The following is a 27,253-nucleotide window of genomic DNA, read 5'->3' as shown; positions in this document are numbered from 1 at the left end:
CTTAGACAAAAAACAGTACATTGAAAATCAAGACATTTTTGTGGAAATCGAAATATATTTCAAAGATTTCACGTTGCCAATATTTTTGTTTTGGTTGAAAAAATCAATTTTGCAGGGATTCGCCCGGATTTCGCTCGGACTTAGAGGAAACTCACCCGGATAATCCGGACCGGATTGACATAAAAAAAATCTGACAGGCTTACGATATCGCCATTGTAGCGAAAAAATTAGAAGAAATCGAAGCAGTCGCGAACGAAGCAATTTCGCAAGATAAGGCAGAGCATAAAATGGAAGCAGTCCCAATCACGGGTCGTAAATCACTGGAGTATATGAAAATAAAAGTCGGCAACCAAATAATTAGCTCGAAAGACTCGATCAAATATTTAGATGATCGACAACAGACTCCAGTTCAAGTCTCACGTTTACTACATAAAGATTGAGGCAGCATCAACGCAAGCAGCGCTATCTAGGATACTACCAAACATACTGGAGGTCCCATATACGGTAGGAGAATCTTACTCTCAAGAGTAGTTAGCTCGATACTGCTCTATACCGCTCCAGTTTGGGCAGTAGCACTGATGACTAAAGCAATAAGGAGAAATCTTGCAACCACATACAGACTCAGCGCACTGAGAACAATAAGTGGCTTCAGGACGATATCAGACGACGCGGCATTAGTCATAGCCGGGATGATGCCAGTGGATATTCTTGCTGACGAAATGTGGAGGATCTACAACAGAACCCCAGACAAATGCGAATATAAACGCATTAAAAAAGATGAAAGAGCAACATCGATGGGCAAATGGCAGACTCGATGGGAGACTACAACAAAAAGCCGATGGACGCATAATCTAATACCGGCCATTGGGACATGGGTGAATCAAAAACACGGGGACTGTAGTAACCAGCTCATTCAGAAAATACCTTCACAAGGTTAAACACGAAAATATGAAACATTCAAATCAGCCAAAGCGTGGTTGGTAAAACTTCTACAATCCGAAATTTTGAAATATTTCTTTCTCAAATATCATTATTTCGATAACATAACCCTTGAATAAAACACAATTAATTTATAAAAGAATAAAATGCGTTCTCTATCAGTTTTTTTTTTTGCTTTTTTATAGGGGACGAACTATGGCTCTCAAAATAAAATGTCTTACTGTAAGACAAATGAATTCTTACATCCGTAAAATGAACTTTTCCGCACTGTGATCCACAACAGGTATTTGTATTTATTATCTTTTTTTGTACATTTGAATTCACGAGAAAACAGAATCTGACATTGGTTTTGCGATACACATAATTTCTGACGCATTTTTCATACCATTGGAATTTTTTGTATGAAATCAATGCCTGTATCAAAAGCTTACATTCTAAAAGTTTGAAGTAATGTCAATACAATTCAGAGGTACTTTTCGTAGTAAATTTTCCTTTTTGAGTAAACTGTGGTTGAGCTGTTATATTTGGTGAAGAAAGAAATAAGAATCACTACAAAAAATAAGGACACGGTAATTAAAATGATTTTCTATTTTCTGAACATCGGGAATTAAGTCTTGAGTGGTGGTGAAATCTCTACCGGAGGTTGTGGAATATACTTATGTCCAGACGAAGCTGAAATTTCGTCAACACTCAAATGACTGATGAATCTTAACCGCATCTGAAGTTCTGGGCGTAATTTGCGAATGATTACTTCGGTCTCCGTCTTTAGCATATCACCGACAAACATATATTTTATGTGATATCTGAAATAAAATAGTAAGTGATTACTTAATATCAAAATATTTCGCTGCCGTAATACATACAATAAATCACAAATCGAATCCATGTATTTTAATGGTTCGGACCCATGATTTCTGTCAACTTGCTCAAGCAGTTCGTATAATAAATTCGTCAAATCGTAACCAAGTCGTGGGCGTTCATGATCCAGCCGGAGCATGAAAGGTCCAAATAAATGGCAAACATATATTAATTGATGCTCTTTCAACACGTGTGGTTTCAACTTTTCCTTGATAAATCTTTAAAAAAAACACACGATTGAATTTTATATGTTTATTATTATTGATTGATTTTAAACTTACTCAGCGATTGTGACCATTTGCCCGATGCTTGAATGATGCAAAATTGAATGAGCCACTGCCAAGAGTAGAATATATTTCCGTTCGATCATTGCTTCAGTCACTGTTTTAAAATTGAACATTTCGAATGGTGAAAAGCGGTACGGCCATTCGGTCATTTTCTCTGACTTTAAAACGTCTTGTAATCGATCATAAATGACACTCCAATAGCATTTTGGTAACGCTGTCAACAGCAATCCAACTACATTGATCCAGCCATGTATTTCATTGTGCGGAATTACTGTGTATCCTTTCACAATTACATCAATGATATTGTTTGCCACAATCGTTGGACTCACCGGCAAACTCAGCAACTCCACACCCGTTACATACAATGCATGCGCTGGTGCATTTGGAAATTCATTAAAACGCCAATCACTTATGTAGAATACATTTTTTCCAGAAATTGCTAGAACAAAAAAATCATTTATTGATTAGCCTTAGAAAATATTTCAAATGCTGTTTTTCTTACTGTCAGCTATACGTCGCACATGAGAAATATAGTAAGAAATGTCTGGTTGCCAATGCACCTCTTCGATATCAGCTTTTTGGAAAAAAGTTTGATACTGTTCACTCAGTACCTGTGGACACAGAAAAGAATGTAAGTAATAGAAATTAACAAACAAGCAATGGAAATAATGAAAAATATTAGCTAATTACCCAATTTGGTGGACGTATTTCAGCCAAAGAACCAATGATTGCATTAACCTGAGAGAAAATGAAATGCAAATTCGTAGATGGATTTTTTTTTCGCAAAGAATTCAAATGAAAATGCTTACCAAATATTTTTTCAATGCAGGTCGGTCACGGAGCTTACCTAGAGTTAATCACATAGAAAATAATGAGAATTAATCAGTAAGTAATTTAAGTAATCGAAACATATCATGAAAATAAAATATGTGCACGTATAGTTTAAGAGCAAAGCAGTCACCACAACATTGCTCAAATTTGAGATTTAGTAGTAGTAATGCTGAGAACGCGATTCTGTAGAAGAAACAAAAAATAAAATGCTTACTATAGTATAGTGTGCCAAGTAGGCAGTTGTTGCACACAATACAATATTTAAATGAACTCACCAGGTTAATGTTGTCGTATTGTCCGATCACCGTGCCATGTTCTCGAGTGTGATGTTCTTCCGATACAATGATATTGTGTACCCGATGTTTATTTTTCTGTTGCTTTGATCCACTGCTTCTACTACCAAATCTCAATTTTTCACCAATCTGTTTACTATCGCGACTTTTGTTTGATTTGCAATTTGTTCTTAATTTATGTTACCCAACTACTTTCATGTGTTTCATTCGTATATATCATTTGTACATTCATTTTGTAAATATTTCAAATGCATGAAATGAAAGTAATGAAGTAGTAATTTTTACTTACGCTCGTAAAAGTGCAATGTATTATACAAATAAGTAACGGGTCGATCTAAATTCGTATTTAATTGAAAGATAATCAATCAGTTTAAGCGAATAGAAGTTGAATTTCAATACTTACCATGAAATTTGTACAGACAACCATAATGACTTAAAATGCTCTCTAGAGATTTATTTACGCTATTTATTGGTACTTCCAGAAAACGATGAATTACAATATCGAGAACAGGCAAAAAGCGTAGACACAAATTCCCGAAATACACTGGCAATTGATTATGCGTAACTGATTCATCAGGTGAGAATTTTTCACGGTATTTCTGATGGAATGCAACATGCTTCTCATGCCTAATATAACATATTGTATGACAAGTGGTCAACATTTTCAGAATATTCGTGTTAGTGATATTTCGTGAAAGTTTCAAAAATTAAGTCAAAGTTCTACGTACCAGTTACTTTGTTTCCAATGATCGGGAGAATTTTCTCTTACAAAATCAACCACTTGATTACGAAATTCGTTTGATTTCAACAATAACAGTTGAATGATATAGAAACAAACTTGTGCTTCGTTCCCTTCCTGCGTTCTTATGGCCTGGAAAAATGAAGAGAAATTGTATAGTCCATATTTATTTTCATACCTGGACACAGGGGGTAAAATTGAATCAATTTTGAACGTAAGCATCTGGTAGATAATGATTCTGGAAATAGTGTCATTCTATAGGTAAAGAGGTGTGCTCTATCGATTGGGGGCATTAATTTTTTTGTCTGACCCCCCTAAACTCCCTTTGGGCGTGTCTTTTTATATAATAAGCTACCAGATGCTTACGTTCAAATTGATTCAATTTTACCCCCCTGTGTCCAGGTATGCTTATTCTATATGATATCAAATTAATTTTCAATCTTACCAAACACAAAACAAGTCGATCAAGTGTAACCACATTGTATTTCCACATTAAACTATTAACTGCATCAATAAGTTTGCTAATGTTTAAGTTGTTTTGTCCAGATATTGTGAAATCGAACGCCAAATAATCGCATAACTTTCGAAGATGGGCTGATAATGCTCTAGCACCAATTCGTTCCAATACTCTAAATTATATCGAACACATGTTAATTATGTTGGTTTTTTTGGTTACTGAATTTTGCAAATAATTTATACTCACTTATATGCCACCGCGTTAATACTGTCGGTTTCCAAAATCATTTTAATGAGAACGCATAGGAATAGGGGTGGTGTTCCTGGTGTAGTGAAATGTGTGATGACATCATTTTCATTGGTCATTTGGGCCCAATTACGATATTCATCTTCGACACATTTCTTCAATAATTGTTTGTTCTCTTTTGGAATGGTGTTTTGTGTGAAGAAATTGTTTAAGATTGGTGGAAAACATTGCAATGTGTGTGGCGCCCATGAATGCGGTGTATGCTGCATAATCGATGAAAGTAACTCTTTGCACCAAGCATTCGATTGATCTTCAACACCTGAACCGGTAATGTGCATTGCATGTGCAACAGTTAAAATGAGAGCACGATTCAATTCTTCACTTTCTGTCGATACAACACTACCGGGTATTTTTGAATCAGCAAAATATCGGGAGAGTTGAGGTTGCACTTCTGCCGAACCTAGGGTGAAAAATAAAAATAATGGAAAATAATCAATATGGAACAAAAAAGGAAATGAAATGAAAACAAAATCAAATGAAAATGATACTAACTGTTGTCTCGGATAACATTTAATATTAATTCCGAAACTATTTGCTATCGCGACTTCATTTCATTTGCATATTGTTCTTAATTTAAGATTTATTTTCAATTCCATATTTTATTTATTTTCTTACCTGCTGAACCCATGCCCGTAATCAAACGCAATGCCGTTGATTCTACGCATAGGTGAATTTGTGTTTGATTTGTGTGCGGTACAGATGCTAATGAATGTAAATGACTCAAAAATTGAACACGATAAAATGATTGAATATGGTGCATTCGAAATGATAGCATTTCAAGCAAAGTATGTAAAATTCCCCATGCTTGTGATTTGAATACTGTCGGCAACAGTTGACCTTTTCAAAATAAAAATTCACTTTTAAAATTATACACAATCAACTTGAGTTATAATAATAAGAATGAAATTACTTAAAAATCCTTTGATGCCAAGCGACTCAATTTCAGTATATACAAGTAATCGTGAATATGTTTCAACCAATGCTGGTGCCATATTTGAACCAACCGGAACTGTGTTCTTCGACTGTGCAGCCTTTATTATGTGTGACACAATGCTAAATATATATAATTTCAAATTAGTTTACGGTGTTTTAAATTGCAAAATGACTATATTACCTGTGAATGAGTGACATTTTTGCATGAACTGTCAAGCTATCAAGCGTAACCATTGATAATGGTACTGTTGGTTGTGTTGCTCCCCCAGGTGTTTTGTTTATGGTTTCAAACAACGCGGCCATCGGTCGTGTGAAATAGTCTGGATTTGTTGAGTATGCATTACATAGTAAAACAATTGTAAAATCAGTACCTATAATGGTCAGGAGAAAAAATATAAATAATGTAAATTAATCAACATGTAATCGAGCATAATGGTCACTACTTTTTACTTTCAGAATGGAGAATATATTTTCATAATATCAAAATGCGCAATCAGATTGCTTAAAAAAAGATTTGGTAGTGGTGATTTGTTAAATTGAATCACTCCACTGCTAAAACCACAGCCAAATCTCAATTTGTATCAGCATTCTGCTTAGAATCGCGACAAATTGTTTTATTTTCATTTATGTATGTATGTGTATATTAAGATTTTTTGTATTGTGATTAACTCAAGAAAAAAAATAAAGTCAGTACCCATTGTCAATTGACTATTTGTCATCATTAAATGCTTTAAAAATCTGCATAGAAGTGAAATTTTATTCATATTATTATTTGGCTTGGATCATTCAAGACGAATTTTATCGAACACATACTCATGGTGTTTCTTCAGCGAATTTGGTACATCACGATGTAAATTTATGCGATCTGATTTGGCCTTCTTCTCCAAATGAATCCATATAAATGTTGGAGCCATCTAGAATTGAAATAGAACGAAGAATCAGTCTATATTATTTTTATTAGATAGATTAGATTTTTATTGATACCTGTCGTGTTGCATAAGTTTTGGTGCAATCAGGTACTGGCAGCGGTTCCTTTTCTGGATAGAGCATATCAAATAAACTCAACACTGACATGAAGTTTGATACCTGCAATCGCGTATCGAAATTATATTTTAAATTCAGGAAAGCATGGAAATTGATCAATGAGTAATGGAACGGAATGGAAAATGAAAATATAAAAGAAAATATATAGTTTAAGCGCAAAAGCAATGACCACAACAAAATTGCTTTAATTTGAGATTTGGTCGTAGTAGTAGTAGTGTTGAGATCGTTGATCACTGTGAAAAGAGAAAAAAATGCCATTAATGTGCTTATTATTTCTGGTACTTGTTAGCATCATCCACTACTATTTCTTGGTATCATTGTTTGAAACAATAAGATTCCCATTATGAGAATGTTTGCGCAGACGTCCGTGCTTATATTTTTGATTTTAATTGTTATAATTGAGTTGATTCAACATGTACAATCCTTTCTTGATTATATTTCTCGCGATTGAATATAACTGATGTTTTCGGTTCCACCTGCTTCTTGTATCTCTTTTTCTTTTGTCTTGGTTCTGGATTCGGATTTGGATTTGCTTCTGGAACCGGTCGATGGAATGTACATTAGGCTTCTTTACATTTTGGATGTTTCTTTTTGTATGTTGGTGACTCTGCCTTTCCATTGAAGTGGATCGTGAAAAACGCCAACTTGGACCGGTTTACAATTGGGGCAAACTAGGAAACTGATTTTTTTGTTTGTTTTTTGGTTCGACAATGAAGAAAAGAAAACACAATCAATAATAATAATTATTATTTCATTCATTTATAATGGTCTTATCGGTCTTTTGATTGACTTTCTGGCACGGTCTTTCGTTTCTTGAGCTTACGTCCTGATTGATCGCACTTCTGAGATGTATTGTGTTCGTTGATTGACAAAACGAATACATAGTCACGTGCGTTTGTTGCAATACTCGATGCGGACACAGTACCACCAAATGCCAATATCACTGTTTTCTCAGCATTTGCCATTTTGCAATCGCTTTTTGTCATTTGCTTCGCCAACAACTTTTGTCATTTTCTGCGTACGTCTATATGCATCAAACTTTAAACGAACCACACGTTTTTGGTACTTTATCTGCAATAATTAAGAATGAATGACATACATACACACATCATAAAGATGAAATGAAATGAAATCAAATCAAATCGAGAGAGAAAAAAATAAATAAATTAATACCTCGCATGATTCATTGAATACTGGTAGTTGGTGGTTGAAGCTGGTAATCCAGATAGGTACGGTAGTCGGCACTTCTCTTCTATAGTATTTCTTCATAAATTTGGCGATTTTCGCGCAGTTTGCGACATTTTTTCTCAAATGCACCCGTAAATCGCCCAGTCATATGGAGCCACTCTTTCGATGATTTCAGAAAATTTTCTTCATTATCGGTTGCCTAATCTTTGCGTACGAACCCCACAAATTCTCTGTGGATCACGACCGATGGTTCTTTTTATCTGACCTGAATCGTAAGCACGTTGAATGATTGTCGGCACTGCATCCGGTTGTTCTGGATTCGGAACTGCATTATTGTCATCATCACCATCATCATCATTGTTGTTATTATTATTGGTGTTGTTGTTGACATTAGTGGATCTCCGAATCATTTTCAAATGGGCTGAACATCCATCGGTGGTGAATGAAAAGTCAAATTGTTGACTGGGCTTATTGATTTTGTCCAAGTTTACAAATCGACGCCAAAATGCATTGTGTCGGGCAAGCGACCACCGACCTTTGGTAGATGGGACTTTTTCGCCAGTCCCTGCTTCATACAAGAGATTTGTTAGCCGTACGAATCCTTCTGTATCGAATCTTGCATGATGTTTGTGGCACCGCCACAAACGATGGCCAATTTCGATGCGGATTGCATAATGAAATTTAGTTTAGTGCAGAATGAATGAATATGCGAGGTGAATAAAAGTATATCTATTAAATTTACCAGTAATATTTGCTGTACGTCTCGAACAACCAACCGCGTGGCACTGGTCCTCGTCGCCCTCTTACTCTATACCTTTGTTGCCGACCAAAAAATTTCATCCGATCAAAAAATAATGTACTACAAAGTTGTTCAGAATGACGAGAGAAACTTTTAAGGACCCCTGCTCCCCCACCCCTTAAGGGGGTCGGGCGGTCAAAAAACCACCAAGATATGATTTTTTGACCTGAAACCCCAAAATTCGGAATCAGCATGCAAAAATGCCTTAAAATTGATATTTTTCTCATTCACCTTTTTTAAAGATTTCTGGACCAAAAAAGTGTTAAATCGACTTTGTAAGATTTGACCCCATATGAGGCATTGAAATTTGGTCCGGAAAGGGTTTTTCCGATCACTTCAATTGTTGTTCAATGTCTCCGTCTGCGTGTCTCACTTTAAATGACTTGCTATGGCTACTGGCACTGTAGTTCTAGTTTCATGATTGCACATTCACAAAGCCGGTAACAGTACGTTGTTTTGTTCGAATTAGAAATGAATTAAACGTATTGTTTTCTTTATTGCGTAGTGACAGCATTCGTGACAGCAGCCTTGGCGATTGTGTGCATGACGCCATTTTGTTTGTTAACATCATCAATCCTTTTGCAATTTCAACGCAGTTTTTTGGTTCTTCGTAGTGACCTACTGTATACATCTTCTCTTCACTGACTGGCTAAAATAAAAGACACTCTACAAGATACATACAAATTTATCTAACATCATCACTTATTATATTCAAATCTACTCACCAAATGTGTGTGTTTGTCTCTTTCTCTCTCTCTTTCTCTCTCTCTCTCTCTCTCTCTCTCTCTTTGTGTGTTACTGCTGTCGTATGTCCGTACACTCGCTGCACAATTTTTTTGCTGTGACGTTGCTCCGATGCTGCTGTTTGTGCACCGGCTCATCTCTCTACTATATACCAAATCTCAAATATTCATACAATGTGTTTCTTTCCTATGTGTGTGGTCAAACTATATAGTTTCTTACATTCCCAATGGTTTCCCAATCATCTCCAACTCACTCAGTCAGTCATTCATTCGGCCAGACATACATACACACTCTCTCTCTTTCTCTCAAATTCAAAGATATTTCTGTTTCCATCATATGAAATATTTTGATGTAAATCTAGTTATATAAAAAACAAACAAATAACTGAAATCGAATGCATACGGCATTTCATGATTGTATGATTGTTTGGGGTTCATTTTCGAATTTTATGTAAAGTGTCCTCGATTTTTTAAAAAAATTGTCCTCGTTTTGAGTAAGAATTGTCCTCAAACGTGCTCCATTTATGTTTCTTTGGCATTTTCACTTTGGCGTAAAAACCATATGTACATAAAAATGTCAATGTTCGAAAACAGCATGTTTCATATATGTACGAATCAATAAGTAATGGAACAGAATGGAAAAGAATGGAAAATGAATCGAAGGAATGGATCAGGAATTGTAGAGTATTGGAATAGTATTTTTTAATGCTTGTTTCACTACCGTACCGGATTACGTTGTATACTGCCTGAGATGAACTGTAAAAGTGACCACATTAAGTAGTCTCGACCTTTTCGAAGATTTTTCACTGTCAACTATAAATGATGAATGATTGAAAATTATAAAATGTGGTGGAAAAAAAGATACCACAAATACCTTTTCATGCAAAGTGCTAACAATGTTTGGGAAACTTGCGTATTGAAGCAAAACAAAATAGATTAATTGTGAGGAGATATGTGCCCATAGCCAATGTATGCTGTCAAAACTGTCTTCATTGTCATTGCTTTTAAGAGGTTCCTCTTCTGTGCGTTCCATCGCTGATATAATTAACCAGACTAATTGCTCTTCAATTGCGGCAATGTGTTGTTTATTCTGAAATCATGCCGAAGAAACGAAATTAAAACAATGTTATTGAAACAATTTGTAATAAAATTGGTATTCGGTACTGACCGGTTTTGGGAGGTTTAACATTGTCGATACCATATCCTTTGAATATGGTTGCTCTAAAACATATCTCAAAAGATTCTTCTGCGGTTGATACAATTCTTGATCGTATGGTAAAATTCCGCGATGTGTAAATTTCAGTGTGTTCAAGTCCAATTTCCAAGGATTGATCAGTGATTCAGTGTAGCCGAAATGTTCAACAATTGGCAGCATGTGCACGTGTCCAATAATCGAAATCATTTGTGCAACATTTCTAAAATCTTCGACAAAACTGCAAGTCAACTGTGAAATTTTCCAATGCAATGGTCCCGATTTTTGTATTTCATTGGCAATGAAGTAGGCAGGCAACAGGCATGCATTCCGATCAAATATATGTTCAATAACGCTTTCGACAGCTTTCATTTGAGGCATAATACTTGAATTGATGTTGTATGGAAATGATTGAATCTTATCGCGACATCCTTTCATTATTTCCCGAACACCTTTGTAATCCACAAGATTGATAATTTTTCGAATCAATTGAAATGATGCGATCCAAAAGTTCTTATTTTGGTGGATTAATCGGTCACACGATAAAATCTGTTCACACACCATCCTACAAAACATCATAAATGGTTAAAGATAAAGATTGAAATCACCATTTTTTGAGTAATAATTCGTGTATATCAAATTACCTGGCTGTAATTACATTTGCATTTACCAGTTGTACGACCACTTGAAAAAGCCATTTCAAGTGTACCAAATTATTTTCAGCCGCTACTAATAGAACATAACTTCGGAAAGCGTTTTCTTTTTGATCTGCAGTCAAACCAGACAGAACTTTCACTGTGAAAATTCCATTAAATTAGTTCATTTTACGAATTATAGAAAAACAATTACTTACTCATTTGCTCTGTCAAATGCTGAACTTTTGTAGTCGCAGCGTTTAGCTCGTGAACAATAACGCAACCAAATGCCTCTTCCAAAAATGTGACATTCTACAAATTATGGGGATACAAAAAAAATAAAAAAATAAAAATAACTACATATACATTTTTATTTACCAATATTTTATGAACAAAACTCTCGATTTGAATTTCGACCAAGTTTGTTGCGGTCGCCGCCATTGTTATTAATACTATACAAGAATGCCGACTGATTATTTCTACTGACTTTTGTTTACTACATCATTCGTCGAAATGTCAATAGGACTGGTCCATGTATGTGTGCGTACAAATTTGTATATGTGTGTCTTTTGCTTATTTGATGATATGATTTTCTCATTTTTTCACTCATTTCTTCTCAATGAATGAGTGATTATAATTTTGACTTTCTCTTACATTTTATAAACTTTTACTCAAAATTTCTTTATAATGTGGGAAATTAAAAATCCTTAATTTCGTTTGCGATATTTTCATGCATTCAAAATAAGGAACATGTTTTGATTGAAAAACATTACATGAATAGAAAAAAACACATAATTTTGTGTCAATGAATTACAATAATTTTATTTTATAAGAATTTCAACATTTGTTTCATATACAATTATAATTATTAAAATATATTTTTCATTTTGATTTTCCCATTTTTTAACGAATAAATATCTATCAAAGCAAAAATATAAATTTCTGGATGCAATATCAATAAAAATAATATTAATATCAAAGAAGAAAACAATAAATTAATGAAGATGAATAAAACGCTGAAATTATTCAATAATTAAATATAAAATTTAAAGAACGACATAGTCGAATCACTGTGATAAGTAATCTAACTTCGAACAAGTCTCTACAACGATCGACAAATTATTTCGATTAGAATATCATTTTTGTGTATCTCATTTGTTAGTCGTAGTTTGTTAGTAATATGATTTGTTTTGTTATTAACAAAACATACATCCGCACTTATAATTTTCATCCAATTGATGACCGCATATGTGTGAAATCAAATTTAATATTTATCGTCTATATGGTTGACGATTGTATTTGCCTCGTTTGGTCTCTTCGCGTAAAACTGTGAAATGGCTATACACAACACACCACATGTATGCGAAAATAGCTACAAAATAATTGAATATATTCTTATTTAAAATGCGATTCGGATAAAGAGTTGATTTGAATTTAGTCGAATTGAAAAATTTACCAGTAACTATGAGACCAAGTATGATCCACACTATAGCTGTCATTACAAATCCGTCAATGATGAACATAAATCCAGTGTAGATGACCGATAACAATAATCCCACGACTAACATTGCACCAAGAACTACCCATGGCAACATCAAATAATGATTTCGCTGTCATTTTAAATAATTGGCATTTTTAGCATGCAATGGCAATGCAATTACTACAGTAAAAATTGCTAAGGTGATCAAACATACCTTAAGTGCTCCAACCAACATTATAGCCGATATCAAAATGGTCATCAACAAATTAAATGCAATGATAATTCTAACGATATTCGGCGGTAGCCAATCGAGGAAAATCGTTCGGTAAGTAACACGCACGGTAAACATTATAATGAGCGAAACGATGGAAAGAAGAATGGCTGCAACACCAGCAATAACGGAACCAATACGCAAGGTCTGGCAACTGCAACAGCTCTGGAAAATTGGATTTGCCATCTTTCCTTTGATTTATTTTCCGATCTTTGGAGAGATACTGAAACATACGGATAAATATTAGTTTAATCGATTTATTGAAATTCAAATTATTGCCATTTTGTTTTGTGTATTTCCAAGAAAACGTCGAAAATGAGTAAACCGCATATCGATTGAAATGGAAGAAGAATAGACAAAATTAAAAACTTTTCTTCATCTTAAGATATCTTATAGGTTTTGAATGGTCGTTGATGAATTTTGTGACCAGGGTCACAACCAGCATTAGTTAATTATTAAAATCACTTTGCATTCAGCATGACTGAATGTTATTGGTGTGTAACCCACATGATTTTATTTTCAGGTCGTGGCTGTGATTGTATTCATTTTTCGCTCTTTATTTACACACATCTTCACTCTATTCTTCTTCTTTCTTCTCATTTGTGGTTGTGAAGAAGATATATAGTTATATCTTTATATATATTTGCTTTGTTTTATGTCATTTTTCCGCTATGAATGCAGTAAATTGAACGAGATCAATGCGTTTGAATTGATCATAATGTTATTAATTTTATTTCATCGTGTTCTCAAAACTAATGAATTTTTATACAACGTTACGATCGAATTGAACAATTGGATTTTCAATGAAACCAATCAAAATGAAAATAATAAATCTCTCTCAAAAATGCTTGATAAAAATCAAATTTTATTATATTATATTTCTTTAATTAATTATTTTCAATAAACCACCAAGGTGAAGGTGCAGTTATTATTATTAAAAGTTAATTTATCAACGATCAAACTGAGAATAGAAAATTATTTAAAGCAAAACAGATAAATACAAAAATGTGTTATGGATTATAGAAATTTTAAGCAGTTGAAAAATTAATTTATGAAATTTATATTATTTACATGAGAGAAGCAATCATTTTTCATTTTCTCTCTCAAAAATGCTTGATAAAAATCAAATTGTATTATATTATATATATTTAATTAAATTATTTTCAATAAACCACCAAGGCGAAGGAACGCTTTTCGGTGCAGTTATTATTATTATTAAGATATACATAAAATTCAAACTAAAAGTCAAAAACAATTAATCTTTCAAATTTGCTTGATGGGAATGGCTCAAATTGTATTGGGTGTATCGATTAATTTTTACCGCTGACTGTTAGATGTCGCCACTTAAACTTGTATGAAGTTTGACAGGTGAATCCAATTGCATTTTGTACATGTGACATTTGCCAATCTAATTCAGAGCAGAAAGATTTATTTTCGACACAGTGTCATTATTTTTTATCAATTCAAAATGGATCGCGATAAAATGTTTTTCCGAAGTGCTCTCCTTTTCTTATTTGATACGAAGACAACTGCGGCTGAAGCGCAACGAATGCTTTCGGATACTTATGGTAAACAAGCTCCAATAGATTCAAGCTGCAGAAAATGGTTTCAACGATTCAAAAGTGGTGATTTTGATTTGGAAGACAAAGAACGGCCAGGTCAGCCAAAAAAGTTCGAAGATACGGATTTGGAAGCATTACTCGATGAAAATCCATGTCAAACGCAAAAACAACTTGCATTGGAATTAAATGTCTCTCAATCAACCATTTGTGAACGTTTACACGCAATGGGAAAGATTCGAAAGCTAGGAAAATGGGTCCCACATCAACTGAACGAAAATCAACTCAAAGCACGAATCACAGCATGCAGAGAACATCTCAAAGAACACAAAAAACATAGTTTTTTGAGTCGAATTGTCACGGGCGATGAAAAGTGGGTCTATTACGACAACCCCAAACGTAAAGCAGCGTATGTCGATCCAGGCCAACCAGGGCCATCGCAGTCAAAACGAGATATTCATTGCCAGAAGGTCATGCTGTGCATTTGGTGGAATCAAAAAGGTGTCATGTATTATGAGCTGCTAAAACCAGGTGAAACGGTTACAGCCCAACGCTACCGCATGCAATTAATCAAAATGGAGCATGCATTGAAGATTAAACGGCCACGGATAGCGTCTAAACAAGACAAAGTTGTGTTTCACGATGATAATGCCTCCTTCTGACTACCACTTGTTTCGATGGATGCAAATGGGTTTGTCCGAGATATCGTTTCGAAATCCTGAAGGAGTGCGAAAATGGATCGATGAATGGATAGCCTCAAAAGATGAGGAATTCTTTCGACGCGGAATCGACAAGCTACCAAGAAGATGGGCGGAAGTCAAAGCTAACGATGGGCAATACATTGGTTAATGTACTCATTCATTTGGTTATTCAAATAAATATAGATTTTCACCCAAAAAACGGTAAAAATTAATCGATACACCCAATATATTATTTAAGAATTATTTGAATCAGGGTGTAAAATAAGGCATTTTCTTGATTCACGAAAATAGATTTTTTTATTCACATTAGCAAACATGAAAACTCAACTTATGATTTTTTTTTATTCACGAATTTCTTGATTCACGAAACCAGATTATTGGCTGATGGTCTCGAGAGTTACATGAGTTAACTGTGTTGATTTCAAGAGAAAATGTTTCACCCATATTTGTATACTTTCGCTCTGGCTTGTGTTTCGTATTCAGTTAAAATTAAAATGTCCAGAAAATACAGTCCAAAAAATAAACGTGGAATAAAATTGAAAAACTTTTTAGTGATTTTGATTTGAAAATTTTATGTTTCATTGATTATTCTGTTTTCACTTTAAAAAAGTGTTCGTTAACAAAAGTCCTATAAAACTTGGTTAGATTTATCGATTTTCTTTTCTTTGAGTAGAATTCTATTTTCTTTTATTAATTTTCAAATTGCAGACCTTAGTAGACCCCAAAACATAAAAGTTTAAATTTTTTCGCCCTTATTTTAAATCATAAATTTTGTACTGAAATTCATCCAAATCGTTTGAAACTTCACCAGTGGCAAGTGTTCAATGGAAAATGATGATTACCATCAATTTTTAGTCAATATTTTTGTGCGAAGATATTCTTGTTTTAACTGAGAATGACATTTTTCAATAAATTATTACCTACCGAGCTCTATGGCACCATCTAGCGTTGAGCTATCGGCATGAAACTTTACACACGTTATTTGCACACCATATGGAAAAGTATTCCGAGGTAAGAGCGAAAAAATTTCAACTTTTGTGTTTTGGGGGCCAGTCTACTCCTTAGTTTTCCCATAAATTCCCATGTGGCTTTCTAACGACAACTATAGGAATAGATTTGAATCGGTTTTTAAAAGGAACGGAAAAATCATTTTTTATGGTTCCAGAACTAGACTAGCCATAGTTTTGCTATCCAAATCCTGTATTTAGTCTTTAAAAGCATTTTCTTAAAAATAAAATTTGTTCAAATATTTGTTTTCTCTCTAATTTAAATCGATCAATTATTATTGGACACAACATTTCTTGAACATAAGCGATGTGTATGATGTTCAAAAATACCAAACAATGTGAAAAAAATTTCAATTTGTTTACATTTGCGTCAGAGGAAACTGCCAGGGCATCTCAATCTTTCATTGAATACACACACTGAATATATTTTTAGTAATATTACGTATTGCGTCGGTGTATTTGAATAGGTATTTTGCATGAAATAAGACCAACCTCTCTGTATGTATATTTAAAGTGCTTTACATAGCCCCATATGCGCACCTAGTTCCTCTTAAATCACGCATACAAACAAAGTTGGGTGAAAACCTCTCTGCTCACAACATCTGAATTGCGCTCTCGCATCTCGTTCGCATTGCACGAATACACACTGACACACAAACCTATCTACGGCATATTTATCGCAAGATCATTTACTTAACCAATTGGATATAGTGTCAAGGTTTTTGGTTCAATTTCGGCGTCAATGTTTTGCTTCATTACTTTTCATATCTTCTTCCCATACTGTTTTCGTCTTTCTTGCTTGAATTTTATTGTTTTAGCATACGCAATACATTTTTTGTGCTTGAAATCATTTTATTTGCCATAGGTTATATGATTTTGAATATTTTAAAAACGATTTTCAAATAGATTTTTATTTTGGGCCCAGTGTGCTTTTGTCAGAACATTTTATCATGCTGGTTCAATTTATTGAACAATTTATAGCTAGTCTACATCTGATTTTTGTTATTATATTCTCTTCATTATATTTTATTTTAATACACACAATTGTGCATTTGTTTTTTTTATTTAATTTACAAAGTAGAGAAAACGAATGGAAAAACATTTATGTAATTTGGAGGAAATCTGAAAGTAATCTCTAATAAATATGCTTGTTGTGTATCTCTTTTTTTGAAGCCAAAACATTCCACAAATGTGTTTTTTTAAATAAATTGTATCTAAATAAACTTCAATCGTTTACATTTATCAGTATTTGCGATGTAAATCACGAAACACTTTCGTAACATTTTTTTGTCGTTGAATGTTTGTTTTTGGATGTAACGTGAAGTCTTATTTACAAGTATTAAATGAAATGAAAAATTGCATACACAAATATCAAGAGTAAATGGTTTTTGGGTTTGAATTAATTACGATCTCAATGTACAGAGATCAAATTCAATATATCCTTTTACCTAGTATTGTTTTCATTGGATCATGTATTTATAATTGAAGTGATCGACAAGTTCACCAAATTTTTGGGCTAGCTCAATCTATGGTTTCGAAAATTTGATAAATAAAATTCAACAAATAGTCTCTTTTGAAAAATATGCTTCATAGATCTCAAAAATGGTAAATCTTATTCGTTATAGATTGATTTAATATTAAATGTACCAATCGATTTTCAAAATATTTGATAAATTCTCTTTCGCAAAAACAAAACATTGATTTCTAATTACACCGTTGAGAACACTGTAGACGAGAAAAAAACAATTATTTAGTTCTAAAAAAGTCTCCTCACCTTTTTAAAATTTTATTGATAATATGACCAATTTTATTGAAATCTCCTCTGAGCAACTACGCATCTAGTCGTTAGACTTAAGCACCAAAATGCTCTATCTTTGAACGAAAGTTGAAATAACTTAAAAATTCCCCAAAAATCAAATATTAATATTTTATGTGTTTTTTTTTGCTCTCACTGGTGAAAAACTTGTTTTCTTATGTGAGATCGTTTTGATATCTTTCTATTAATTCAATACTTTTGATTGGAAAACGAATCGCAAATAAAAATTTGTCTCTTTTACGAACAACAAAAAAACTATCTGTATATCGCAGTTATGAAAACGAGTCGAAAAGGCGCGTCTTACCAAGTCGGCATCGAACAAAAAACTGGCTTAGATGAATTATAAATGTAGTGTGCGCTCGACGATTTTATCTCACATTTTATTTCAATGATGTTGTTATTATAAAGCGTGCCTATGTATTTGTTCGCAAAGTCTTTTTTTATCTTTAATAATGACAGCGTGTAATGATATTTCAATCAATACAGAGATCGTTGTATTTCATGTGGGATGAGTCTCGAATACATTTATGTTATTTTGTAATAAGTTATAAACTGACACGGATGATTTTGAATTAAATTTATTCCAATTTGATTTTACTCTTACAACGATGTGTTCGGCTCGAGTGTTCACAACAGAATAGGAAGAGACATATGTTCCAATATGACAGCTGAGCTACAAGTGTCACTTTCACACAACTAAGCTACATTTACCATTTCGCCACATTCATGCATCGGGCAACATTTGACAATTCCATTTCATGCTCACACTCACACATACATAATTCACATCATGCTCACACTCATACATACTCACGCATACTTCAATAACATTACAATTTATTATATTTATTTTTTATGTCTCGAATATCATTATATTTGTAAAAAGATTGTCGCTACCATTGTGTAAATCTTTGGCAATAAAATAGACACTCTCTTCCCAACGGACAAATATGTAACGTTTTTAGGACATTTTAACGTTAAAAAATGTAACGCTTTAACCCATTTTTGTGGCAATTTTCGTGTCAAATGGAAGGTAGAATATAGGCATAATGTGAACCACTTTTTCGGCTTTTTCGTATTGCGATACACAACAACATCTTCTGTGTGTTTCGATTGTTTCTCTTTTTGTTATTATATTCTAAGAAACTGTAGCGGCAATACAATGTAAACAAATGTAAATAACATAAACTCGTTGAGTTCATAATATCGTATTCATACGATTGATTTTAAGCAAATGAAATTTGAAAAACAAACCGGAAAAAAAAGAGGATGAAAATACAAATCTTACTCTCTTCTCTCTGTGTGTGTTTCGATTGTGCATGAATAAAAAAAAACATTGCGTAGGAATTTCAAGTGACTGTGAAATACATTTATAAATGTACCTTTTTTTTAGATTTGTTTGATTTGATTTTAGTTTCAGAAACATTTTTTTATTTTTTTTATTTCATAATTCAAATTCGAATTTCGAATTCGAAACATGTTTGAATGTGTACGACATTTGACAGTTGGTAGCTGTGTGTATTGGTGTGTATCATATCGAAGCCGATTTTTCTGATTACATTCAAAATGTGCTTCGTAAACATTGCATCGTATCAATTAATTTCTTTGAACAATGTATGAAATTATAATTCCGGCACCGAACTAAATAGGGATTTTTTCGCATCAAAATATTTTGAAGTTATTGTTAAGAATAAGGTAAGTAATTATGGTTAAGTTGCCATTGTGTTGAAAAAAAAAAAAACAAAATTCAGTGATTAATAAATGGAATTCTTGTACATGAGATTTTTTCATTTTTTGTTTATCGTCATTTTAGCAACGGTTTGGTGTGTTTGGAACGTAACTGTAGAAGTCACTCGATGTCAAATGGAAAGATTCACAGTCCGTTTTGTGACAGTCTTTGTTTTCATTTCAAAATAAAAAAAAACATTTTCATCGTTTTAATCAGGACACAGCGTTATATAGTATAAGAAGTTATTCATTTGAATTGTGATATGAGTGTGTTCTCATTTTTTGTTTGTAACAAATTGTGCTTTGCTTGTAAAAGGAATTCTTGAGAATTATGTGTGAGTGTTTATATTAGAGTATGAAACAATTTGTTTGTCGTCATTTTTGGCTAACATTTGTTCCAATGATTTTGTTTGTTCGATGTTAAACGGATAAATTCACTGTTGGTTTTGAGATTGTCTCTGTTGTTATTTCAAAATAAGAAAGCATTCATAAAATTGACGGTGAATATTCCAACAAAATTTTCATCTGCGGAATATTGGAAAACATTTCATCATTTGAATCAGAATACAGAGTGACATCGTTGAGGTAAGAAGTGATTAATTTGAATTGTGATATAAGTGATTGTCATTTAAATTGTGATCTCATTTTATTCGTAATCTATGCTTTTTTTGTTGCATTTTTTTTCTAAATTTGTGTCTATTTTTTATTTTCGAATAATTTGATCAGTTTTTTGAGAATGAACAGAAAAAGACATGGATGACGACGAGCTCGATGATAATCAACCAGAAGAAAGCAAATACGTTGTAATAAAATGTGAACTTCAAACAATCCTGCGACAACAACATGAACGGATTGAAAGAGTTGGAGAAGTTGTGACCAAAATGCTATTCGAGCGCAGTGTTCAAATGACAGAAGTGGCAGCATTGGCATCACTTTCTATTCTTTTTATTTTGAATGAAGCACTTGATAATGACGATCGTGCATTTTTTTTTGAAACCACATCCAAGCCTGTTCATTGCCGATTGTTTCAGAGCGGTATTAAACCAACACGTTAACAATATTAATAGTCGATATCGGATATTGCCCGAGTTTCGTTTCATGGTAGAAAGAAACAGTGAAGAACAGTTCCGATGGCCAGATGATGAAAAGTTGGGAAATGGTTTGAGATATTTTTATAAACATTATATGACAAACATTCAAACCAATACCAACACATGGTGTGAAAAACGACTTGAGAATTTTTTTCGAATGCGTTGTTGGTATCGCAATCGATTCAACAATGGCTCAAGATTTGATAACATCGACATCAGAAATGCCAAAGAGTTTTCATATCGATTTAAGAATTTAACAAATGGTTATAATGTGGATCCACAACGCGTTGAAAAATTCAATATTTTAATGAGAGATTTGACTGAAATTGGATGGTCGGGAACAGTGAGTATGAAATTTTTCGCAAAATATCGTTGGTTTGAATCACTGTGGTTGTTCGGTCAAATGCAACGGCAAATAGAAGTGTATCACAGTCATGCCGAACAATGGAATACCATTCATGAAATGTTTCGTAACAATCCGAACTTTCAAGAGCCAACAATCAATCGACCACCAAAAATAAGCAGTTTTGCTCTTATACTATTATGCGACTACCATTTGAAAAACGTGCGATTGGACATTAAGGACTTGTATTATAAAATTGTAAACGAGCTTGATTTGGTGCCTTCTTTTCTCAATACGCAGACCAACCGGATGAATAAGAGAAATTTAAAGTACTACACCCAAACTGATCGATCAGGTCTATGGAATATGTTGTTCGATGTCGGTAAAATAAATAAATTGGGCAAATCGAAACCATTCCATCATCAGATTTTGACCGATAGTGTTTCAATATCCATAATGTACAAGAAACCACAGCCACAACAACGACCACAGCGACAACAACGACCACAGCAAACAACCCAAGCGAATCGGGGGCCGGAAAAACTCATTGGCAAGAAATACATCATTGGAATCGATCCGAATGAAAAATCGTGGTTAACTGTAGTGCGTCGCAACATTCAAAAAACACCTGATGAGCCGGCTGTTGAGGTAAGATATTTTGAAATGTAATTTGAAATGGTTTTGAATAGAAACTCATAGTTTTTTGTATCATTTTGCATTTTGAAGGAAAACATTATAATACCAAACCAGCGTTTTCATTGGGAAACTCAGCAGAAAAAACGAGACAAAGAAGCGAAAAAGTTGGCTGGATGGTTTGATATCGAAGAGAAGGAACATCTCAAAACCTACCCATATCGTCCACCATCACCACGTAATTCAACATGGAAATCATACATTGAATATCGCATTAAAATGTTACGAAAAGGAATGGCAGCTTATGCGACGCGTGAATATGCACGACTGGATTTAGACCATCACATTCGCTCGACCAGAGTAAATGATCAAATCGCCGTGCGTGTGACAAACAACAAACCGTCGTTGGTTCAATTTGGTGCTTGGGCGATGAAACCCGATCGACCGTTTGGAATAAAAAAGCGTAAAAGATGTCCGGGATCGCGTAAGTTTCGTGTGAGCATTAAGAAACTTGGACATTCAGAAGTTGAAATGCAAGATGAATGGGGAACATCACAAACATGCGCGAATTGTCAGGAACGTTTTCCAAGGCACACAAAAGATGATCGATTTAAAGTGTGCTACGATTGTAGAGCGAAAAAGATTGATGGCCTGCCAGATTCAGTCGCTGGACTGCCAGATATCATTGTGTCAACGGTCAACAGACGTGTTTTGAGAAGAAAACGTGCAATTATTAAGCGACAAATTATCGATGGCAATCGTGAGGCTGTGAACGAAAAAATTCGGACTGGGCGTTTAATGTCAAAGGTTAAAGTTACCTACAAAAATTGGCCATTAAATGTTGATGATGATGATGTTGTTCCACAAACAGTTACTTGGCACCGAGATATTGTTGCAGCAAAATGCATTATGCTCAAAGGTATGAATCAATTGGAAACAGAATATTCATTATTTAATGTATTTGCTTTAAATTACATAGGACTTTGCCGGATCTTTGATGTACCATTGCCAGTTTCATTGTTAAGACCGCCGGACTACAACAACAATGTCAACTAACAAACATCATCAATTAATCATACATTCAAAAAATTACATAAAATAAAATATTTTAACTATTATAGTTAGCTTAGCTAGACATGAACAGACTATATAAAGTCTTGTGGTCTAGTTGTACAATAGTACAACATTGTACGGAGGGGGAGTGCCCGTAGGTGAGTAAAGTTTTTAATTTAAAAAAAGTATTTTATACCCAGTTCAACTAATACTAATGGTTGTCTTTCCCTTTTTCCATGTTTTCACACCTGAATGTTCCACCATGCCAAACCTATGGAAATGACTGAAACTACACACGAATCTAACCCCGAAAACGACCGTCAATATGTGCTTCATAATGGATGCATTTGCCCTATCAATTGTTTGCTGGGTTGCTAGGTAACATTATCAATCAATACAAATCAATACACTATTTAACTGTGATTAAAATCAATACACAAGTACAAAAAGTACTTCTTTGTACAAAATAACATCACCAATTACAACAGATGACATATTCAATATGTGAATCGGGCGCCTACTTTCATCGGATCTATGTTTTTATTTGAATTTAAATACCATTACTTAATATTGTCATCAATGTAACCATAATTATTTTTCTCTTATCAAATTTGTTTCATATTTCAAACATCAACTAAATTTTCTAATTGTAGTAAACATATGACATAATTTTTGTACAGATTTCAGTTTTATAGCTCGCCGTTTTTTATACGTATCAGAATAAGAAGTTTTCTTCACTTATTTTTTCATTTGATTAACTGATACAGTATGTTCAACATAATAATAACATAATAACATAATAATAACTGCACCGAACAGCGTTTCTTCACCTTGGTGGTTTATTCAAAGAAATATAAATATTAAATAATTGGCGCTGCGTCGTTACACCTGCCAAAATAATTCCTGCCCAATCGTATCAAATATCAATTAAATTAGTATCACTATTTGGTATTTTTTTGGTATAAAAATCGTTGAATGAAGCAAGCATATAATTAATTGGTTCATATTTTATGTAATCAGTCCTTCTAATTGGTAAATAAAATAACGGTGTTGCACGTGTATTATGTGTTGAATCATAATATTTCATGCTGCCCGAAACATAAGTTGACTTCAAATCTCCATGAATAATTTTGAAGATGAAAGACACCTGCGCCATCTTGCGTCTCTCCTCAAGAGTTATCATTTGTAGAAACAGCAGTCTATGTTCATACTTCGGCAGTCTAAAACTGTTCCAGAACATACTTCTCAGTGCATATAGTAAAAATTGTTTTTGTATTGACTCTATTCTCATGCACATATTTTTGTAGTGCGTATTCCATATTTCTGCTCCATATTCGATGATCGGTAATACAAACGTAAAGTAAAGTCGCTTTATAGTCCAAGGGTCAACAAAATCCCTGCTGTAGAATTTCAACCAGGCCAGCCTTGACTTTGCTTTAGAAGCTACATACTCAATGTGTGATTTGAAATTCATCTTCACATCAAGCAACACTCCTAAATCTTTTATTATATTGACTCTTTCAATTTGTACGCCGTTAATGTTGTAATTATTTTCAAAATGCAGTGAGCCACGATGGTATGAAATCACTTTTGTTTTGTTGACATTTAATTTTAATAAATTACGACTATAGTAACATGCTACCAGATCCAAGTCTTTTTGAAGGAGTCTTCTTCAGTGTTGATACATTTTGAAAGTTTTGTATCATCAGCAAATGAAAGGATGCATGAATTGGCCACGACGAAAGGTAAATCAATAACAAACATGAAGAACAAAGTTGCGCCAATGGGATAACCTTGGCCCGTACCAGAAGTTACTTCGATAGGGTCTGATTTGGTATCCGATATCTTGACTATTTGTCTGCGACCAGACAAATACGATTCGATCCATTTTAACAGCTGTCTATTCAATCCCATGATTTTAAGCTTTTGAATTAGTAATTTTATGTTCACTGAATCAAAAGCCTTTGCGATGTCCAAATATATGGTGTCCGTTTGATGTCCCTTCCCCATGTTGATAATTGTATTCGAGGTAAATTCCGCTAAGTTCGTTATCGTTGACCTATTTTTGATGAATCCATGTTGACTTTCGTGGACTATGTTCTTTAGTTGTTGATTGATATGATTTGTGATGATTGAATCCAGAATTTTTGACACAATACACTGTAGAGCTACACCACGATAATTTTCAACGTTGTTTCTGTCTCCGTTTTTTTAACAGGTCTGACGAACGACGTTTTCCATATCTGTGGCACTGAGCCAGTTTCAAGTGATTCCCTTAATAGTGTTGTGATTGGTCCTTGCAATGATATCAAACAATGTTTTATAAACTTGTTTGGAATTTCATCTGGACCACTGACTAGATCATCTGGGAGCATGCTTATTTGTTGTCCCACTAGCTCCTCGGTTATACCAATCGTTGATATTTCAGCACAAATATCATGTATATTATTGATTTCTGAGCTGTCATATTGAAAATCTCCCTCCAAAGAGCTGTAAGCGGCGGCAAAGTGCTTTGCAAAAAAACCAGCGATTGTTGACTGTTCATTCGCCTTCACTCCTAAATAAGTCATTTCATGCGGCAAATCATCACTTTTCCCCTTCTTAAAATTTACATGTTTAAAGAATTTTTTTGGATCTTCTTCTATCAGGTTCTCCATTTCAATTCGATAATCTTTGAGAGCAGAGCGCGCGCATTGTTTATATCGTCTCCGTAATTCTTTGAAATGTTCTCGAATCAATGATTGTGTCGTATTTGTTTTTATTTCGATGTTCTTTGCTGACTTTGTTTTTCATCTCGATTAATGGCTTGTTGAACCACCCTAGATGCATACTCTTGATCCTTGTTTTCAACTGCACATGAGTTTCTATTGTTGATCTTACAATTGCATAGAAACTGTTTAGTCTCAATTCTAAAGAATTTGTTTTGAAAATTTCGTGCCAGTCTATTTCAAGGAGTGACTCATTTATTTGTTTATAGTCAGCATTGATGAAGTCACGATACGTTTGCTTAGTTTCAGTATTTTTGATGACTGGCTCATTATGTTTGATTTTGATAGCATTGTGGTGTTTCTCGAAATTCAACAAATGAAAATCACTCTGATAACATTGAAACTGCCCAACATCGTTCGTCCAGATCAAGTCAAGCATCCTACCATTTTGGTTGTAGTTCTTGTTAATCTGGTGAAGACCCAGTTCATAACAAGTATCCAGCACAATCTTCTCTTTTTCACTGGCCGCATTGATAGCAATTGCTATGTCCGGGTCCTCATCTTCATCAACAAACCAAATCAATTTGGGCAAATAACTAACAAGGCATCATTTGTACTCAACTTCGATGCCATTTCTTTCAAGGCGTACATGTTGTTTTCATACACCTTGAGAACTGAATCTGGTCGGATATACAATTCAACCAAAAAGATGTTCCACCGGAGATCTTCACCCAAATTTGTTCCGCACCAAAATGGTCTCCCGTTCCGATGCAGACCGATTTCAGTTTGTTGTTTACTGCGATCAAAACTCCACCTCCGTGCTCCCTCTGATGTACTTGGTCCTTTTCAGTGGCTGCTGAACGATCACATCGATAGACCTCGTACTAAGGTGGAAAAACGTCGGCAGAGTTGATTATCTCATTTAAATGAGTTTCGCGTAGCATGCAAATTAGCGTCTGATCAATAAGAATTTCGGATGCAAATTCTGGCATCTTTGTCCTCAATCCATTTATATTTTGTGAATGGATTGTCATCTGCATTTTAAATTTTCCTTCATTAATTTTGTGTGTAGTACTCGTATTCTCTTGTGGAGAACATATACTGTAATTATTTAAATTACCTGAGTGACCACACCTCAAATCCCACGAAGAAAAATCAGCAGATACTTCAGAATTGTGTTTTAGAAATGACGCCGGTGCTGCCATCTCTGGCCCGAATTCCAGTCCGAAAACGACGAAAATTTTCATATCTTCGTTCATGATCCTCGAAACATTTCCGACAAACACAACTATCTGTATGCGACGTCTGCCCCTGCCTGTAACTCAAACGTTCACCACGATTCTCATATTGCCTATTGATGACAAATGTTTTGTCCGCATGTAGACGCTGGTCATTTCTTTGAAGATGTCCTTGCCTATTTTGTTGCCGATAATTTACATTTGGCTGTGTTTCAGGTCTTGAGTTTTGTGTGTGTGTCTGGTTATTGTGTGCGCTTGGTTGTGATTGTGATTGTTACAACAACAATAATTTAAAAATCGTTGTCAACTAATATTTATGGGAGCGACGTGAAAAAACTTATAAGTCGATTTATAAACACGCTTACATTTTATTAGAAGAAA

At 34.0% G+C, this 27,253-nt stretch overlaps 3 protein-coding genes across 8 annotated transcripts; 1 reads left to right on the top strand and 2 right to left on the bottom strand.

Moving 5' to 3' along the window:
* Positions 1-1,192: 1,192 nt before the first annotated feature.
* On the bottom strand, positions 1,193-11,749 carry LOC116346479 (mediator of RNA polymerase II transcription subunit 23). Its single transcript, XM_031776552.1, has 23 exons — positions 11,623-11,749; positions 11,463-11,556; positions 11,254-11,404; positions 10,586-11,174; positions 10,292-10,507; positions 10,144-10,230; positions 6,628-6,729; positions 6,457-6,557; positions 6,338-6,381; positions 5,825-6,014; positions 5,621-5,763; positions 5,326-5,547; positions 4,651-5,110; positions 4,393-4,576; positions 3,937-4,079; positions 3,612-3,835; positions 3,498-3,542; positions 2,894-2,931; positions 2,775-2,822; positions 2,587-2,695; positions 2,079-2,523; positions 1,803-2,015; positions 1,193-1,742 (listed from the first exon to the last, which is right to left on the bottom strand). Exons 1-23 carry the CDS (start codon positions 11,683-11,685, stop codon positions 1,547-1,549), a joined length of 4,107 nt encoding a protein of 1,368 aa, XP_031632412.1. The 5' UTR covers positions 11,686-11,749; the 3' UTR covers positions 1,193-1,546.
* A 491-nt stretch (positions 11,750-12,240) lies between these two features.
* LOC116346484 lies at positions 12,241-18,733 on the bottom strand. 4 transcript variants are annotated; one of them, XM_031776562.1, is made up of 5 exons: positions 18,383-18,733; positions 18,037-18,156; positions 12,939-13,218; positions 12,701-12,854; positions 12,241-12,616 (listed from the first exon to the last, which is right to left on the bottom strand). In XM_031776562.1, the coding sequence occupies exons 3-5, from the start codon at positions 13,179-13,181 to the stop codon at positions 12,516-12,518; spliced, it is 498 nt and encodes a 165-aa protein (XP_031632422.1). In that variant the 5' UTR covers positions 13,182-13,218; positions 18,037-18,156; positions 18,383-18,733; the 3' UTR covers positions 12,241-12,515. The 4 variants fall into 4 exon arrangements, with proteins under 4 accessions (XP_031632422.1, XP_031632421.1, XP_031632423.1 ...); XM_031776561.1 differs by having other exon boundaries at positions 18,037-18,134; XM_031776563.1 differs by lacking the exon at positions 18,037-18,156.
* Positions 18,734-21,002: 2,269 nt separating this feature from the next.
* On the top strand, positions 21,003-23,902 carry LOC116346480. 3 transcript variants are annotated; one of them, XM_031776555.1, is made up of 4 exons: positions 21,008-21,888; positions 21,967-22,792; positions 22,853-23,084; positions 23,305-23,894. In XM_031776555.1, exons 1-3 carry the CDS (start codon positions 21,055-21,057, stop codon positions 22,927-22,929), a joined length of 1,737 nt encoding a protein of 578 aa, XP_031632415.1. In that variant the 5' UTR covers positions 21,008-21,054; the 3' UTR covers positions 22,930-23,084; positions 23,305-23,894. The 3 variants fall into 3 exon arrangements, with proteins under 3 accessions (XP_031632413.1, XP_031632414.1, XP_031632415.1); XM_031776553.1 differs by having other exon boundaries at positions 21,003-21,888; positions 21,967-23,084; positions 23,305-23,901; XM_031776554.1 differs by having other exon boundaries at positions 21,003-21,888; positions 21,967-23,902.
* Positions 23,903-27,253: the final 3,351 nt, after the last annotated feature.

This window comes from Contarinia nasturtii, unplaced genomic scaffold (genome assembly GCF_009176525.2).
Source record: "Contarinia nasturtii isolate CC-2019 unplaced genomic scaffold, AAFC_CNas_1.1 Cnas_scaffold_1547, whole genome shotgun sequence".
NCBI lineage: Eukaryota > Metazoa > Arthropoda > Insecta > Diptera > Cecidomyiidae > Contarinia > Contarinia nasturtii.
This window is presented reverse-complemented; position numbering and strand designations above follow the sequence as displayed.